This window comes from Mya arenaria, chromosome 8 (genome assembly GCF_026914265.1).
Source record: "Mya arenaria isolate MELC-2E11 chromosome 8, ASM2691426v1".
Lineage (NCBI taxonomy): Eukaryota > Metazoa > Mollusca > Bivalvia > Myida > Myidae > Mya > Mya arenaria.
The window spans coordinates 65,843,283-65,860,022 of NC_069129.1; the positions used below are offsets into that span (position 1 = coordinate 65,843,283).

Consider the following 16,740-nt stretch of genomic DNA (forward strand, 5'->3'; position numbering starts at 1 on the left):
CTACAACTTATTTGACTTTTACACATATTTTTGCTTCTCAGATTTTCTGCTTTGAGCAAATCAAATCCTGTATTGTATTAAAATGTTTCACTTTTGGTTTTCTAAAAGCGGGTCGAATGACAAAAACGCATCAATTATATAGAAATATTTTTTGGTTAATAATTTTTAACACAGGGCTAAAACCTCTATTGGCAAAAACTCTTCTCACCGGGGAAGTACACGGGTAATCATGAATAAGGCCATGAATGATGTGTTAATGACAAATACCTACATTCAAATTGCTTCATTTACCATTTCATACGCAAACACATGATCAGTTATAGAAACGATAAAAAACAACTAGAGGTTTTGTCAGTAAGAAAATAATTTCAACCATTGTATACGTTTATTATTTATTTGAAGGTTGATATGAAAATTAATCGTTCATCTGGCTCTGCCGAACTTAAACGATTAAATTTTCACATAAACCTCTCAATAAACAGTGATTTATACTTCCTGTTCTTTACTGTCTCACATTTCATTGTGTTTCAGTGAGATTTTATCTTTAACAGAGTATTATGATTTTCTTTTTCCCTCTACTACATTTGCCACGAGATTTTGTTAAACCCAAGTTTGTATTAAATTACTTCCTACCGTCAGATAATTGTTAAGTGTGTAATATGCAACTTGAAACATTCAACGCGAAGTACAGTAAATACAATAGATGGTTCGAGTACTATTCATAATACAAATTATGTAGGAGTGTTAAGCAAGCAAAAACAAGATTGTATGTATTTTAGATAATTGCATAACTTCACAAATGAAGATAAATATGATACCATACGGAAGAAAATGTGTTGTGTTTCTTGTTGTGTGTGTGTGCTTGTTGATTTTCATAACGTACGGTGAAATAGGAAACGGGACACTTATTGCTCCCTTCAATAATTATAGTTTTAACGAACGCAAGGAGATACAAACATCCAGCAGAGAACCGTTAAACATCAGCCGGAAACCAAACATAAGAAGTGAGAAAAACAATACACTTATACTAACCAGAGAACCACTGAACGACAGTCGGAATTCAAACACAAAATTATGGAGAAATAAACCACTAATGTCAAACAGAAATCCACTGAACGACAGCCGCGATTGGACCATTCTTATGACGGTCAACAATGGCTACTTAGACTTTTTCAGAAACTGGCTGTGGCATTTCAAGAAACTCAACCTGTCAACACCGCTGATTGTTGTTGCACAAGATGACCTGGTTTATAAGGAATTAATTAACAGTGATGTATCCATTTTGGGCAATATAACAGTAGATAGAAGTGTGTATGTGTCGATCAACTCCTCCGTTAATTTCCAAACCCAACAATTTAATATGCTCGTTGGCAAAAGGCCACATCATATACTTGACAACTTAGAAAGAGGGATTAATATTTTGTACATCGACACGGACACAGTATGGCTACAGGACCCATTTCAGTATTTTACGGGCGACTACGACCTCTGGGTTCAGCTGGACCAGGGGGTTAGCTATTGTACGGGGTTTATGGCGGTGAGGACAGGGGCCAATACGCTGGAGCTGATCCGGGCCTGGAGAGATAGGATGATAGACCTCCAAAATCGAATGGACGATCAGAACGGCTTCAACGGCATGGTCCATAACCACGAGAGTAAAGTTAGAATAAAGGGATTGGATACGAAGAGATTTCCAGATGGATCCCAGTATTTTTCAAACTACAATGATAAACAGAGAGAAGACGCCGTTGTGGTGCACAACAACTGTATTATAGGACATGCTAGTAAACTGGAAAGATTCAAACACATGAAACTGTGGTATGAAGGCAAACTTAACGGGACTAAATTGCACGATTAGTCATTAAAGCTGCACACTTACAGATTGAACGTTTTGACAACTATTTTTTTTTCTGGAACGAGCCATTTTTTTGCGAATATCCATGGAAACCAGTCATAAAGCTGCTGACAAAAAATTAGATCGCAGAATTTTATATCTAAGTTCAAAAATTGATGTTTTATGCATTTTTTCGAACGGATTTTTTGTCAGCAATCTTATATCATTGGTTTGCAGATATTTACGCAAAATTTTGCTCTTTCCAAGACAAAAAATAACTTTTATGATGAACAGAGAGAAGACGCCGTTGTGGTGCACAACAACTGTATTATAGGACATGCTAGTAAACTGGAAAGATTCAAACACAGGAAATTGTGGTATGAAGACAAAGTAAACGGGACTTACTTGCACAATTAATCATTTAGCAAACATGGACTATTTACACTTAAGTGTAAAGCATTTAAGAACTGCTGCTGTGTATAAGTATCAGGGTAAAAAAAGATTGAACCTATTCAACAATCCTAGTCCCTATTGATTTTTTGAAACAACAGAAACATGGTACGAAAAGGCCTAAAACAGTATATAGTATTTCTCCAAATGAGTGGTTTAACAATTTCAAAGCCTACGCTATCATGAGAACGCTATGTTAGTTGATCCTAATAATGTAAATAATAGCAATTTATTTGAGCCCAGTGCTAGCTCACTTAGCGATCCATATACCTTTAATGAGGTAGAATTTTCTATTTCGTTGCTTGTGCCACTGTTTATTGATTGTTCGTTTAACAAACCAGTCGCTCTAAAACGCGATTTCAGAAAAAAATATTTGAAAACTAAAACTTTTTTTTCCTTCGCTCCGAATTTTACCCGTCGATCAAAATAAAACGTCGGTGAAAGAAAGACAACTCCTTCGACATAAACTTTTCATTGTTTCTTTAGCCTGTCTTGTTTTAGTCACCCAATCGTAAGCGCTGATTTTTGTATACAAACATTTGATTGGACAACAACGCTCGAAGAAACATGGCAGACTGGTAACAGTTAATTACTATTACAGCAATAAGTTCATTGGTCTGTAGGGGTTAAACACTTTTCTCTTTTTTTTGCATCAAATATGTTTTCCTGTTGTTGTTTTTTTCTTCTAGTTGAATAACCACTTTACCGGTCAATTGTACAGCTATAATAATAATATTTTCGATCTCATTTAAAACAGATAATTATATTTTTTTAATCATCGGCCTACAAGAACGCTTCCCCAATGCTTACTTGTGAATTGCATTTATTACTGTTTTCTTTTCTCTCTCTTCTCTCTCTACAATTTCTGTGTTATTTGGTGGTTAGAGTCGAATCATGTCTTTTTTGTCCAGCTGAATATTTACAGTATAGTTTTGAGAGGCATGACAACCGTAGAAATGTATTTGTTTTTACTTTGCGCATATCTTGACTGCTCGTAATATACCATCAATAATTGTCATGCCTAAGTACTGTCTACATGTTCAATTCCCATTATTTTTGACAATATTTCTCGCATTAGTTATAGTTCAAAATAGTCATAGCAGCTACTCAGTCAAGTTAAATATTGTTCGTTCGAACATCATTCAATTGTCTATGTCCAATGGAGCCCGCTCTTATCTTCCAAGTGAAACGTATCGTAATAATGCTTGTTTTGCGAAAAAATTAACGGAATTCTTATTTTCCACGGTTATACTAGCTTGGTTGTACACTATTATTTTATTGTCCGGAGATATTCACCCAAATCCTGGTCCTAGTTCAAGTCACAATTCATCCACTGTCAGTTTGAATGGTAAAAGTTCTCTTAATATTTCGAATTTCTTGTGTAGTCCAAACTACCTGTCCCTTATACACTACAATATTCAAAGTCTTTTACCGAAATTGGATTTACTTACAACTGAGCTAGCCTCCTTTGATATTCTTACCTTTTCGGAAACGTGGTTAGCTTCTTCAATATTAGACGACCAAATTCTTATTCCTGGATTTTCGCGGCCGGCCCGGCGAGATCGTTGCGGTGATTCGTATGGTGGTGTTGCCGCTTATATCAAAGAAGGTATCAATTATAAAAGAAGAAACGATTTAGAATGATATCGAGTGTCTTTGGTTGGAAATAAAGATCCGCACAACTAAGCGTATTCTGCTTGGTGTCTTCTATCGCCCTCCTAATTCAGGTAACAACTACTTTAATAACATTGAAAATTTAATAGGTTTGGCGAGAGAAAGCGGTATTGATGATATTATTGTAACAGGTGATTTCAATATTAACATTCAAGTTAATAATTCAGGGCGTAAGATTCATTCTCTGTCACAGCAGTTTGGCTTTGAGCAATGTATCTCAGAACCAACACATTTTACTGAGCATTGGTCCTCAATTATTGACCTCTTATTCGTCTCTAACTCAAACTCTCTTGTCCATAGTGGTGTTGGTGAGCCTTTTCTCGAGCAAAACTTTCGATTTCATAGCCCTGTATTTGGAATTTTTAGATACCAAAAATCAGTACAGAAGTTCTCTCGTCGTAAAGTATGGAAATATGATATTGGCAATTATGTACAATTACGACAAAAGCTTTCGGATACTGATTGGACAACTGTTAGAAATGCTAATATCGATCTGTTTACCTCTAATTTAACACAAACTATTACTGATATTGCCGGCAGTTGTATTCCAAGCAAGGTAGTAAATATTTATCCAAATGAACCTCCTTTGATAAACGCTAGCATTAAATTAAAAATCCGGCAACGAAAACGTGCCTTTAGAAAAGCTAAACGCTCAAATAATCCGACACATTGGACAAGGTTCCGCAGCTTGCGAAACGAAGTAGTTGCTCTCGTCCGTAGTTCTAAATCACTTTATTTTGATAAACTTGCTTCGAATCTCAAATCCAGTGAGCTCAGTTCAAAGGACTGGTGGAAAACTTTAAAATCATTAATCACTCCGACAACATCAAGGGGCATTCCGTCACTAGTCAATCCACTTGATGGTGAACTTGTTACGGATGAACAACATAAGGCGGATATTCTCAATGACCTTTTTGTCCGCCAAACATACGTTGACGACTCTAGTCAAGCTGTTCCCCAACACGAAATTAGAGCTGAACAAGGAAAACTAGAATCCTTAATCATTTTACCATCTGAGGTTGAGGATGCAATTAATTGTCTCAAGACAGGTAAAGCATCGGGCCCAGATGGCATTAATAATCGTATCCTACGTGAAGCATCTGTCCAACTTAGCAAACCTTTATGTGAATTGTTTAATGTTTCGCTTAATTCTTCGGTTATGCCATTAGAATGGAAATGTTCAAATGTCTGCGCCGTCTTTAAAAAAGGTGATCCTTCAAACCCCTCTAACTATCGCCCAATCTCTCTTCTTAATACAACGGAAAAGGTCTTTGAAAGAATTGTATTTAAACATGTATTTAATTTTCTTCGTGATTCACACTTCTTTACCAGTTTCCAATCAGGTTTTATGCCCGGTGACTCTATTGTTAACCAGTTAACTTATCTCAATTAATACATTTTGTCAAGCTCTCGACGATGGACTTGAAATAAGAGTTGTCTTTTTCGATATAAGTAAAGCCTTTGATAAGGTTTGGCATCGTGGTCTATTGTACAAACTTGAACAAGCAGGACTTTCTGGTCGTATACTGTCTTGGTTTTCCAATTACTTAGGAAATAGGTCTCAGCGCGTTGTAATTCCAAGAGCTACTTCCTCATTATCTGAGATTAAAGCTGGAGTCCCACAGGGATCAATTCTATGTCCTATTTTGTTCCTCGTATACATCAATGATATTGTTAAGGAGGTTGATTCAAATATAAACCTTTTTGCGGATGATACGAGTCTCTTTGTTATTGTCGACTCCCCTCAGTCTACAGCCTTAAAACTACAGAATGATATTAACAAAATATATCTCTGGGACGACAAATGGCTCGTTAAGTTCAATCCATCAAAATCAGAATCAATGGTCATATCTCGTAAAAGAAATAGACCCATTCACCCACCAGTGAATATGTTCGACACAGCTATTCCTTCTGTTGAATCTCACAAACACCTTGGCATTTTTCTCTCGGATGATTGCAGTTGGCATGCTCATATTAACTACATCAAAGATAAAGCCTGGTCCAGAGTTAATATAATGAAACGTCTTCGTTATCTACTTGATAAGCGGTCTCTGGAGGTAATATTTCTTTCCTTTATTAGGCCTATCTTGGAGTATGCAGATGCTATCTGGGATAATTGTACACAATACGAAAAAGACGAACTGGATAAAATACAAAACGAATGTGCACGTATAGTTACTGGTTGTACTAGACTTGTTTCTCTGCATTTACTACAAATTGAATCTGGTTGGGAAACTTTAAGTACTAGACGCGAGAAACACAAACTTCTTCTCTTCTTTAAAATGAAAAATGGTTTTACGCCAGATTACTTGTCGGTTTTGGTTCCCCAGACAGTAGGACAAGCTTCATCAAGAACACTTAGAAATTCATCCAATATATCTAGTTTTCGAGCCCGCACATCTTTGTTTATGAATTAATTCCTTCCTTCTACAATATCTGCATGGAATTCTATTCCAGTTGACGCAGAGGCTATAAACAATATCGTTGGTTTTAAATCGTACCTCTATTCTGATAAGCCCAAAACACTTAGAATATTTTATTACGGGAAACGCCGGCTTCAGGTCCTGCACACTCGCCTACGCAACGATTGTAGTTCCCTGAATCAACATCTCTATGTTAAAAATATTGTTCCCTCACCATTTTGCATGTGTGGAAGACAGGAGACTACATACCACTATCTCTTTATTTGTCCTCTCTTTACTGAACAAGGCAAAATATGTTTCATACTGTTCAATCTCTAACTGAAGTTACCCTCCGTTGCTTACTATATGGTGATGACACACTGACTGAAGAGCAATATAATACTCTGTTTGATGCAGTTCGTCGTTTTATTTATTTGTCAAAAAGATTTGAAAGCCAGTGATCGACTCAAACCACCAACACTCACACATCTTTTACTTTGCCTCTCCTTCTTTTCTTCTTCGTTCTTTCTCATACTATATTTTTTTCTACCTCAATACAGTTGATTAATATAGAATAAAGTTGTTTTTTTCTACAATAAATATTTTTGCATTTAACGTCTATCATTCAGTTGCCTAAATTTTAAACATTATTTAATATGAGCTTGTATATTAATATGATTATAACTCCATCACTAGTATCCGCCTCAAATGCTAATTGTAATTTATCATAACAGGGAAAGGAACTCTATTAGTTTATTTCTACCGTTCCAATCCTGAAATTTGATTATGTATTTGTATTGAAATGTTGATAAATTTTGCTCAAAAAAATATGTTTAAACCAACAGTTAAGCTTTTTCTGGGACAGTAAATTTATTTGTTAAAACAAATGAAAATGATACTGTCTGTGATATTATTAACACAAGTTTTCCCTCTAATACACTCGAAAAGAGCTTATGTGGATGTAGAACGGCTGGAAATGCAAGTAAACATGAAGGGAGATCATCATACCAAATGACATGCCGGGCTCCGTGTTGATACAATTTGGGGTCAAATGCATTGTCATAGAGGTTCTGTCAAAAGCGGAGGAAGGGAACGTGCCATCTACAAAGACTGTCAATTCATTTAATATAATGATGTCCATGACAAAGAAATTTGATTTGGTACCTCCAGAAAAGTATAATTCTGGCAGTATTTTACTCTTACTAAATGTTTTTATTTGTGCCGATGCCACGGACCTATTATATTCCGTGTTTGTGTTATACCAAAAACTCTGCACAATAAGTTTAAAATAGTTTTTTCTATTCTTTTGCTATGTTTACACCAGGGAAGAAAAGGGTGCCGTGGTTTGGGATTCGAACCCACAACCACTGGAGCACTAGCACGGCCATATAATAACAGGATTCAGACTCATGGTTTGGTCTAAAATGGTGCAAAATATTCTGAAAACAGTGCCAGTGTCTCGGTTTAAAGACTATTTAACTGAGCAGTGGGTAGAGGGAGACCGCCGAGCCTGGAACCACTACGACAATGATGGTCCACGCACTACAAATCATGTCGAGGGTTGGCACCATAAAATTAATAACCAAATGCGTCACTGCCACCCGAATGTATATACTCTGATATATATTGTCCAGAAGGAGCAGGCTGCTAACGAGGCCAAACTATTCAAGCACGCCAATGGTGAAAAGCCGAGGAAGCGGGTTTACCGTGAGCTTGAGCAAAGGCTCATCAGGCTTAAGCACTAGCGGCTAACAGGCCATATGGATATAATGGATATAATGACATATGTTGTTGCTGCTGCCCATTTAGTAAAACTGAAGTAAATGTGTCTAAATAGGTAGCATATAAGTGTTGTATTACGAGTTAATATGTATTTTATTTTCATATTAATCAATGTATATATAAATATATGAACATGTGCCATTTATTTATACTGTTAAAATGTGATATTGAAGAATATAACTTTATCTATGCTGTGTAATTATATTTTCATAATTTAATATGAAGTTTCATGTTTTCTATGTATTCATTATATTCTTGCATTTTCAACTATATGAACTTATATGAATAACAAATAAAAATCAGCTCTATATTTGTGTTATTTTATGAAATTTAAGAACAACTTTCTAAGAACTAGACACGCAACTTTTTCAGCACAGTATAGCAATTTTCGCCAATTATCACCTATCAAAACTATTGTTACAACCCACAATACATCCCCCAACCCCAACCTACTTTTCTATAGGAAAAACTTAGAGGTTGGGAAAGTGGGAACACACCTACCAGTCATGTGATTATTCAAATGAAACTGACGTGTTAGATATAAAGTTTATGCTAAGATTGTGAACAGTATCTAGTCAGTATTACCAGTCATGTGTTAATTCAAATGAAACTTGAGTGTTTAATATAAAACTTTTGTTAAGATTGTGAGCAGTACCTAGTCAGTATTAACTATCATGTGATAATTAAAATATAACAAGAGGGCCATAATGGCCCTTAAACGCTCACTTAAGCAAAGGGTCACACCTCTGCGATTAAGCATTAATAATATGTTGCAATTAAATTTAAACATATCTTTACTGATGACGATGCCTTATTTTATATGCGTAAAGGGTCATGCAACGAAGCTACCTGTAAAGTTTCATTTGGCCTGGTAGTTTCAGAGTAGATGTTTTAAAGCCAAACAGGAAGTTGGCAAGACTGTTGTTGTTGTTGTTGTTGTTGTTGATCAATTTCAATGCCTTTTTGTATTTTGAAGAGGGTCATGCAACTTCCTGTCAAGTTTCAGTGAATTTGGCCTGGTAGTTTCAGAGGAGATGTTTTTAAAGCCAATCAAGAAGTTGGCCAGATTGTTGTTGTTGTTGTTGATCAATCACGACCCTTTGTTGTGTTTTTGTAGAAGGTTACTAAAGGAAGCTTCCTGTAAAGTTTCATTGAATTTGGACTGGTAGTTTTTTGGTTTTTTTTTAAAGAACAGGAAATTTGCTATTTTGTTGTTGTTGTTGATCAATCGTGACCCCTTTTTTGTAGAGGGTCAACCAAGAAAGCTTTCTTTAAAGTTTTATCTAATTTGGACTGATAGTTTTAGAGGAGATATTTTTAAGCAAAAAAGGAAGTTGGCCATTTTGTTGATGTTGCTTTTGTTGCTCTTCAATCGTGACCCCTTGTTATTTTTATTGTAAAGGTCTCCCATGGAAGCTTCCTGTAACGTTTCATTGAATTAGGAGAGGTAGTTTCAGAGGAGATGTTTTAAAAGCAAAACAGGCAGTCAGCCATTTTGTTGTTGTTGCAGTTGCTGTTTATCAATCGTGATCCCTTGTATTTTTGTAGAGGGACGCCCAAGGAAGCTTCCTGTGAAGTTTCATTACATTTGGCCAGGTAGTTTCAGAGATGTTTTTTAAGCAATTGTTGACGGACGGACGGACGGACGGACTGATTGACGGACGAAGGACGGACAAAGACCGATCACAATAGCTAAAATTAATAATAGCTTTAATAATAGTGATCAATATCGAACGGCTGTTAAGTGATGTGAACACCATTCGGGCAGTAATTGTTCAGTGATTGGAAGAAAACTATTGTATCATATAGCACTGGAGGTAAGATTCAACCCTGTTTGGTGTTTAAAGTATTAAATTTTTAATAAGTAGCTTATTACCTAATGTTTCAATTCCTACTAAAAAATAAAACAAGATTTTGAATTTTTATTTTTATTTCATTTCCTACGAACATATTCAATCATGGTGGTTCGTTAAACAAACAATAAAAAACAAAAGGCGATGTAAATAAAAAAGCTGTTGATTGGATGAAATCCCGTCTGAATTTTATAAATATACCTGTTCTGAGAGAAGACTTTGTTGTTACATTTATTTAATAGCATTCTATCAACTGACATTGTTTCTGAGATTATTAAAACAAATTGAATAAAAAGATACGAACAGTCGTTAATTTATTAGGTAAAAGCGTCAACCGAAAGAAGTCAGCCAAAAATGGTCTTAAAGATAACTTTCAATCTTTAAGAAAATCATCGCGGACTCAAACACTCACGTCAATCGAAATAAAACGGTATTGAGATATGTAATGATATTGGAATAATAGTAAATGAAGTCAAGGTCAATTGGAGCTTAAGTCAAACTAAATCATTGCTTATGAGTAAGATAAAAAGACCACCACTTGTGGAACTTAAAACCAGAATGTCATAACTTTTATAAATGTTTGTCAATTAATGTTGTCGCTAAAGTTGAGATCAACATGACTTTAATCTTCAAGATTTTTTTTTTTTTAATTTTACTAAAATATATGTATAGGGTGTGAAAAAAGTACTATTATACTAATATACCCTCGATTCAAATAAGTATTTTAAAGGTCATGAAGTCGATCAATAAGTTTTATAAGAGGAAGAATTTTAATGTTACGTTGCTTTTTGAGAATGTCGCCTTAGAAATCCGGATGAGTAATAGAGATTCAGAAAACAACCAGAGACTGTATTTTTATTTACATAATATGTCGTAAAGCTTAGTAAAGAACTAAAAAAGGTTTTCCTCAACTTTTGATATCTAAATTCTTGTTTTAACAATTAAGCAGTCATTAATTTACTACGGGAACAAAATTCATACACGTTCAAACATTATCTAGCGAATCTAACATATTGCGAAATAAATACATCGCTATCCAAAGACGGATAATTTCCAATTTTTAAGTTAAAATCATTCCGCTTTTCATAAAGTTTGATGGCAAATTTATCATCTGCTTCTCCTAGTTGAAGATCTTATAACGAAGCAATTTAATCGTGCTTGTTCGATTTATTAAGTTTTTATTCTGAAGGGTATATTTGTTTGATATTTTCCGTAAATGAGGGATTAATCATACTTAAAATACCATTAATGTACCTAATGTGCATTAGGAATACCTATTGTTGCAAGTGATTTGTTTCCATGTAATACCGGTACAAGACATGGGGATCAGTCAAGTTTCACAATCTGTGTCCTATTCATAAATGCGTAACTGCCCTTTTACGGGAAAATTGTTGTTCTGGGATATACCGATAGTATATGTCTAATGTTTGCAGATGACGTAGCCAATTGTGTAGAAACAGTTTCCGAATTAAAAAAAATAAGTAAACGTAATACATCACGTTTGTTCAATCACAGGTATGGAGGTAAACCTTGATAACATTGACTGGATTAATTATTTTAAGAAATGGTGGCCCTCTACGAAATTATGAGAAATGGCATTTTCGTGGTATAAATGTTAAAACGACATCTATTTATAGATGCAGGTGTCTACTGTTTAGTCCACTGTAAACCACATGGCCACCAGCTTAAGACAAATTGGCAGCTTAAGCCCTAAAAGCTTTTGCTATTACACATTATCAAAAACCTTCTGGTTATTTTCCAACAAGTGAATTGTTTAAATTGTTTGATACCTAAATTAATACCTATCCTATGTTATGGAACCCAAATTTGGGGCTTTGAATTTTGCAGGAAGCATATTGGTGTACATAAGAGTACTAATACGTGTATGGTTCTTAGAGAGTGTGGAAGATTGCCGCTGTGCGTATCGTTGTTCTAACTGTATGAGATATTTATGCAATTTTTGCGACTCTCTAGTAATAGGCACCCTAAACAATGTTACTTATTGCTGAAGTCTTTAGATGAAATTTGGTGTACTTACTGCGCTGGTTATACTGAGAATATGGTTTGTATGTATGGCTTTGTTAGTACAATGATGCTTTTCATTATAAAACTCTCTGATCACACAGTTTTAAAACTTTTATTTGCTAAAGCACACTGTGTGGTGTTTTTTTATAGTTTCAAAAAATAACTGCATTATATCTTTTGAAAGGTTTTTGCATTAGGTACTCTGAATTAGGCACTATTTCATGATCGTAAACATGTTTCTGGTAAAACAAACAACACTTAAATTAATTTTAAAACTTAACTGGCTATGATTCTTAATTAACATCCGAAAAGACGATTATTATTATAGGATTTATCTTAATGTGTGAATAAGGTTATGTACATGCATGTGTTTGTTGCCGTTATAGGGTTATCCCTACACACGACCAACCAGCCACACCTATGTCTGGCTTCGACTCAATAACCTAAGAAAATATAAGTAATTGAATATGCTTAGCTATAAGGTCAAATATGAACACAATTTTATTTAGATGGACATGGCATGTTGCAACAAAACATGTCGTAAAGAAAATAAAATAAGGCGTAATATATATCATAATAAATAAAGCGGAAACGTAAAGGACATGTAGTATTTTTTTTATTTTGTTTGCTAGAGTGACATTTGAGTTTTTTCTTAACAAGCGTGTCATGTGTTTGATAAAGATATAGTAGAGAAACTTAAAAAAATAAACATGTTGCCTTTTGTGGCGTTTATACCGAATTAAGATAATGTAAGTCAAGATGAAACAGGCCTTTATGCGAAGTTGCGTAATTGGTTGATTGACATTATCAAGTGATGTTATCAATGTATACAATTCATTCAGATGTTATAATATAATACTCGTTTTTTTTAAAAAAATAGTGTACGTTACCCTTTGAACGACTTGATATGAAATCAGTTAAATGCATGTTTCTATTATAAACTGACGTTTACTGTTCGTGTATTACTCAAAGTAAAAAAGCCAGACAGAAATTCCATCGAGCAAAATATAATTACAAATTAAAAAAAAATCAAGCAAACTTACACTCATTAAAAAGAGAAATTAAGGAGTTTAAGAAAACTCTCAATTTAACATTTAAAAATTATAAAATTGACAATGTTACAAAACTTAAGAAATCTAAACAAAAAGATCCAAAACAATTTTGGAAAATATTGAATGGCAAAAGCAAAACTAATGTTGAAGCATCACTTAAAGACCTATATAATCATTTCAAAAATGTTAATGCAACTATTGTTAACGATGAAACAAACACAAATAATCACCCGCCTTTTGAGACACCGGAGCATATTGATAGTGGTTAAATAATTGAAAAATGGCAAGGCTGGTGGCGTAGATTTGATTTTAAACGAACACATTAAATCTACTTTAAATTTATTTGAAAATATATATGTAAAACTATTCAACATAGTGTTAGATACTGGTTATGTCCCTGAATCTTGGACACAGGGAATTATTCAACCAATATTTAAAAACAAAGGAAGCCCGCTGGTGCAGAAAACTATAGGCCGATCACACTTTTAAGTTGTTTAGGTAAGTTATTCACCGGTGTTTTAAATAAGCGTCTACAAACATTTGCTGAAAATAAAGACCTTATAAATGATTTTCAAGCTGGATTTCGCTCAAACTACTCAACAACAGATAATATGTTCGTGCTGCACTGTTTTATACAAATATTAAGAGCTAAACAGAAGAAATTATTATGTGCATTTATTGACCTCAAAGCTGCATTTGACTCTGTCTGGCGTTCAGGTCTTTAGTCGAAACTTATTTCATATAACATTGGTGGTAAATTTCTAAAGGTCATTAAAAATATGTATAGTTCCATTAAATGGTGTGTTAGGGTTAATGGTGAGTCGTCTAACTATTTTGCAAGTACAGTCAAACCTGTATTAAGTGGCCACCCTTGGGAAATGATCAAAGTGGCTGCTTAAGACAGGTGGCCACTTAATCCAGGTTTGACATTTCCACCACTTTAGCTTTATTCAGAGATGGAGTATGTATCTTAACCACCACCTCACACCACAATCAATAATATCTGTATCAATATTATTGAAGAAGGTTGAATACAAATGCATTTGTACAGTTAAAAAAAACTTTATTTCAATTTTATAAATAAAACACATTAGATAAAAGTTGATACAAGGCATAAACAAAACACACCACATATCAGTCTACACATTTACATGTTTATACACATATTTAGTTCACTTTTTAAAGTAGTCCGTACATTAAATAAATGTTGATGCATAGGATAAACAAAACACACCACATATCAGTCTACACATTTACACAACTGCATGTGCATACACATTTCCTGTAATTTTCCTCTGTCTTTTTGCGTTTGGATTCCATTGCTTTCATATTCCTCCACAATTTCACGCTTACGCTTAAGTAAGAAATTGATTTGAGTCCTTCCACAGTTAAATTCCTTGGCAACACTTCTTGCACTACGGCCGTTTTCTAATAACTTTATACACTCGACACGTTCTTTTAGAGTCAAACACTTTCGATTAGTCACGTTTTCAGCCATAATCAAAGTTGAAAAAATATCAAGAACAATGCATTGTAAATATCCGTTCGTAGAAAATAAATCCGTGCACTTTGAAAAATAATATTGAAGTGAATAAAAATCGTAACTCGTTTCACGCTGTCGAATGACAATGCAAACTGTGAATTCATAATAACCGGTGTTTTTGTCGGTATTTAATAATTAACTTCTTAATTATTTAATTATCGTATTAATTGTGTCATTAATTGTGTCAATTCTGATCAAAACATTCGCCGACGTGTAATAAACATGATTTCTCGATGAGTAAACACGCATGGCAATCGTGTGATGCAATAATCATTTTCATTGGATGACGGAGATACCCGAGGCCGTCGTTCTTCTCCGTAAACTTCTATACTTCTATACGCAATTAAAGCTGTGTATTGGAAAATAAGCGGAAGTGTCAGTGACAACGGATTAGTGGCCGCTAATTAGTGATTATATGGCTTCATGGGGACAAAAATTAGTGGCCGTGGCCGCGTTAGACAGTTGGCCGCTTAATGCACGTACATTATATAGTAAAAACGTACGGGGGGAATTTGGAGTGGCCCGTTAAGGCAGGTGGCCATTTAAAGAATGTAATATCGGGGTCAGACAAGGGGAAAATCTTTCTCCGATGTTATTTTCCCTGTTCCTTAACGACCTGCACGAATTCTTTAACACTAAAGAGCTTAATGGCATCGAAATCGGTGAAAATCAGTTATTGTCATATATGAAAATATTTATACTTTTGTATGCTGATGACACAGCAATTGTCTGTGAAACTGCAAATGATTTACAAGATTGTTTAAATGCATATTATGACTACTGTCTTACATGGCATGGTTTGAAATGGAAACACATCTTTATAACACCTATGACATTAATACAAAAAGTTATGCAAAATTACGAATGAGAAATCACAAATTACCATGTGAAACTGGTCGATGGAGTAATGTCCCATACGAGAATAGAAAATGCACGCGTTGCAATAGAACGATAGGTGACGAATACCACTATATAATAGAATGCCCTGATTTTTTAAATCTGAGAAAAACGTTAATAAAACCTGTATTTTATGTTACACCAAGTTATGTTAAATTCCTAAACCTCTTTACAAGTACGAATGAAAATGATTTTAGGAAACTATCAATATTTGTTAAACACATATTAAAATCGTTTATCACTTAGTGTTAAAGACTGTTCATTATGTAAACGTATATCACTCGTTTATTCGGCGTATTAAATTAAATTGGAGAATTCTCCCATGCTATATACCTTAAAAGTACATACTCTTCCGGAAATTATTGGCAATTGTCATACTGTTGATTTTTTGTTTTAAAATGATTAAAACTTGACATAATTTTGATTCTGATTATTGATAACTGTAATTATGTTTGTAATTTGAAACTCAATGTATCATTTCTTTCAGACAACATTAACCTCATTGTACGCTTTGTTTTCACATTTGTATTTACTATGTGCCTGCATTAAGCCTCGTTATACTTATATATATAATATCCTCATGTTTGTAAACTCTGTTTGCATTGAGTGTATGAATAAACTTGTAAACTTGTAAACATATCACTTATAGATGAGAAGTCGTATAAGGGAGACTACACATCAAGTCAGATTAGGGTTATTCACTTAAGAGTGTTTACCCTTGAATTTTCCAAATTTGGGGAATTGCTGTGCAAAATGGTTATGAACATACTATATCGACTACCACCTTACACTTTTTATTTCATGATTATTAGTGGCGGTTATCACTGCTGCCGTCAGACCCTGCATTCGATCGAATGAACTTTGAAGTCGGACACACATCCGGGTCAAAGGTGATCACCCTTTGTTACAAATACGACATTAAAGACAAACATCATACTTGATTATGCAACTTTTTGTTTTACTGCCGCTAAAGTGTTTTCTTTAAATAATCGTTGATGTTTGCTGTTTTTGTGTGGGCCAATGTATATCGAGGATTTTTCAAATTTTCTCTTCTTTATTTTCTTTTTCCAAAAAGGTTATATTTGCCATAATTCAGTCACTCTGATTTTCCACCAATACTTACTTGTTAACTTTGTGTCAGTAGTCACATGTAGCATCTACTTGGTATTATGATGTGGGCAACGATTACAATCGATGTTGATGTTTTTAATTTTCTGCGCCATATTTT

At 34.4% G+C, this 16,740-nt stretch overlaps 1 protein-coding gene across 1 annotated transcript; it reads left to right on the forward strand.

Annotated features, from left to right (window-relative positions):
- The first annotated feature begins 602 nt into the window (after window positions 1-602).
- Window positions 603-2,844, forward strand: LOC128242579 (uncharacterized). Its single transcript, XM_052959796.1, has one exon. It carries the CDS (start codon window positions 800-802, stop codon window positions 1,856-1,858), a length of 1,059 nt encoding a protein of 352 aa, XP_052815756.1. The 5' UTR covers window positions 603-799; the 3' UTR covers window positions 1,859-2,844.
- The last annotated feature ends 13,896 nt before the right edge of the window (window positions 2,845-16,740 follow it).

Coding starts and splice junctions, on each gene's coding strand:
- LOC128242579 (XM_052959796.1), top strand. CDS start 800: ATGAAGATAAATATGATACCATACGGAAGAAAATGTGTTGTGTTTCTT.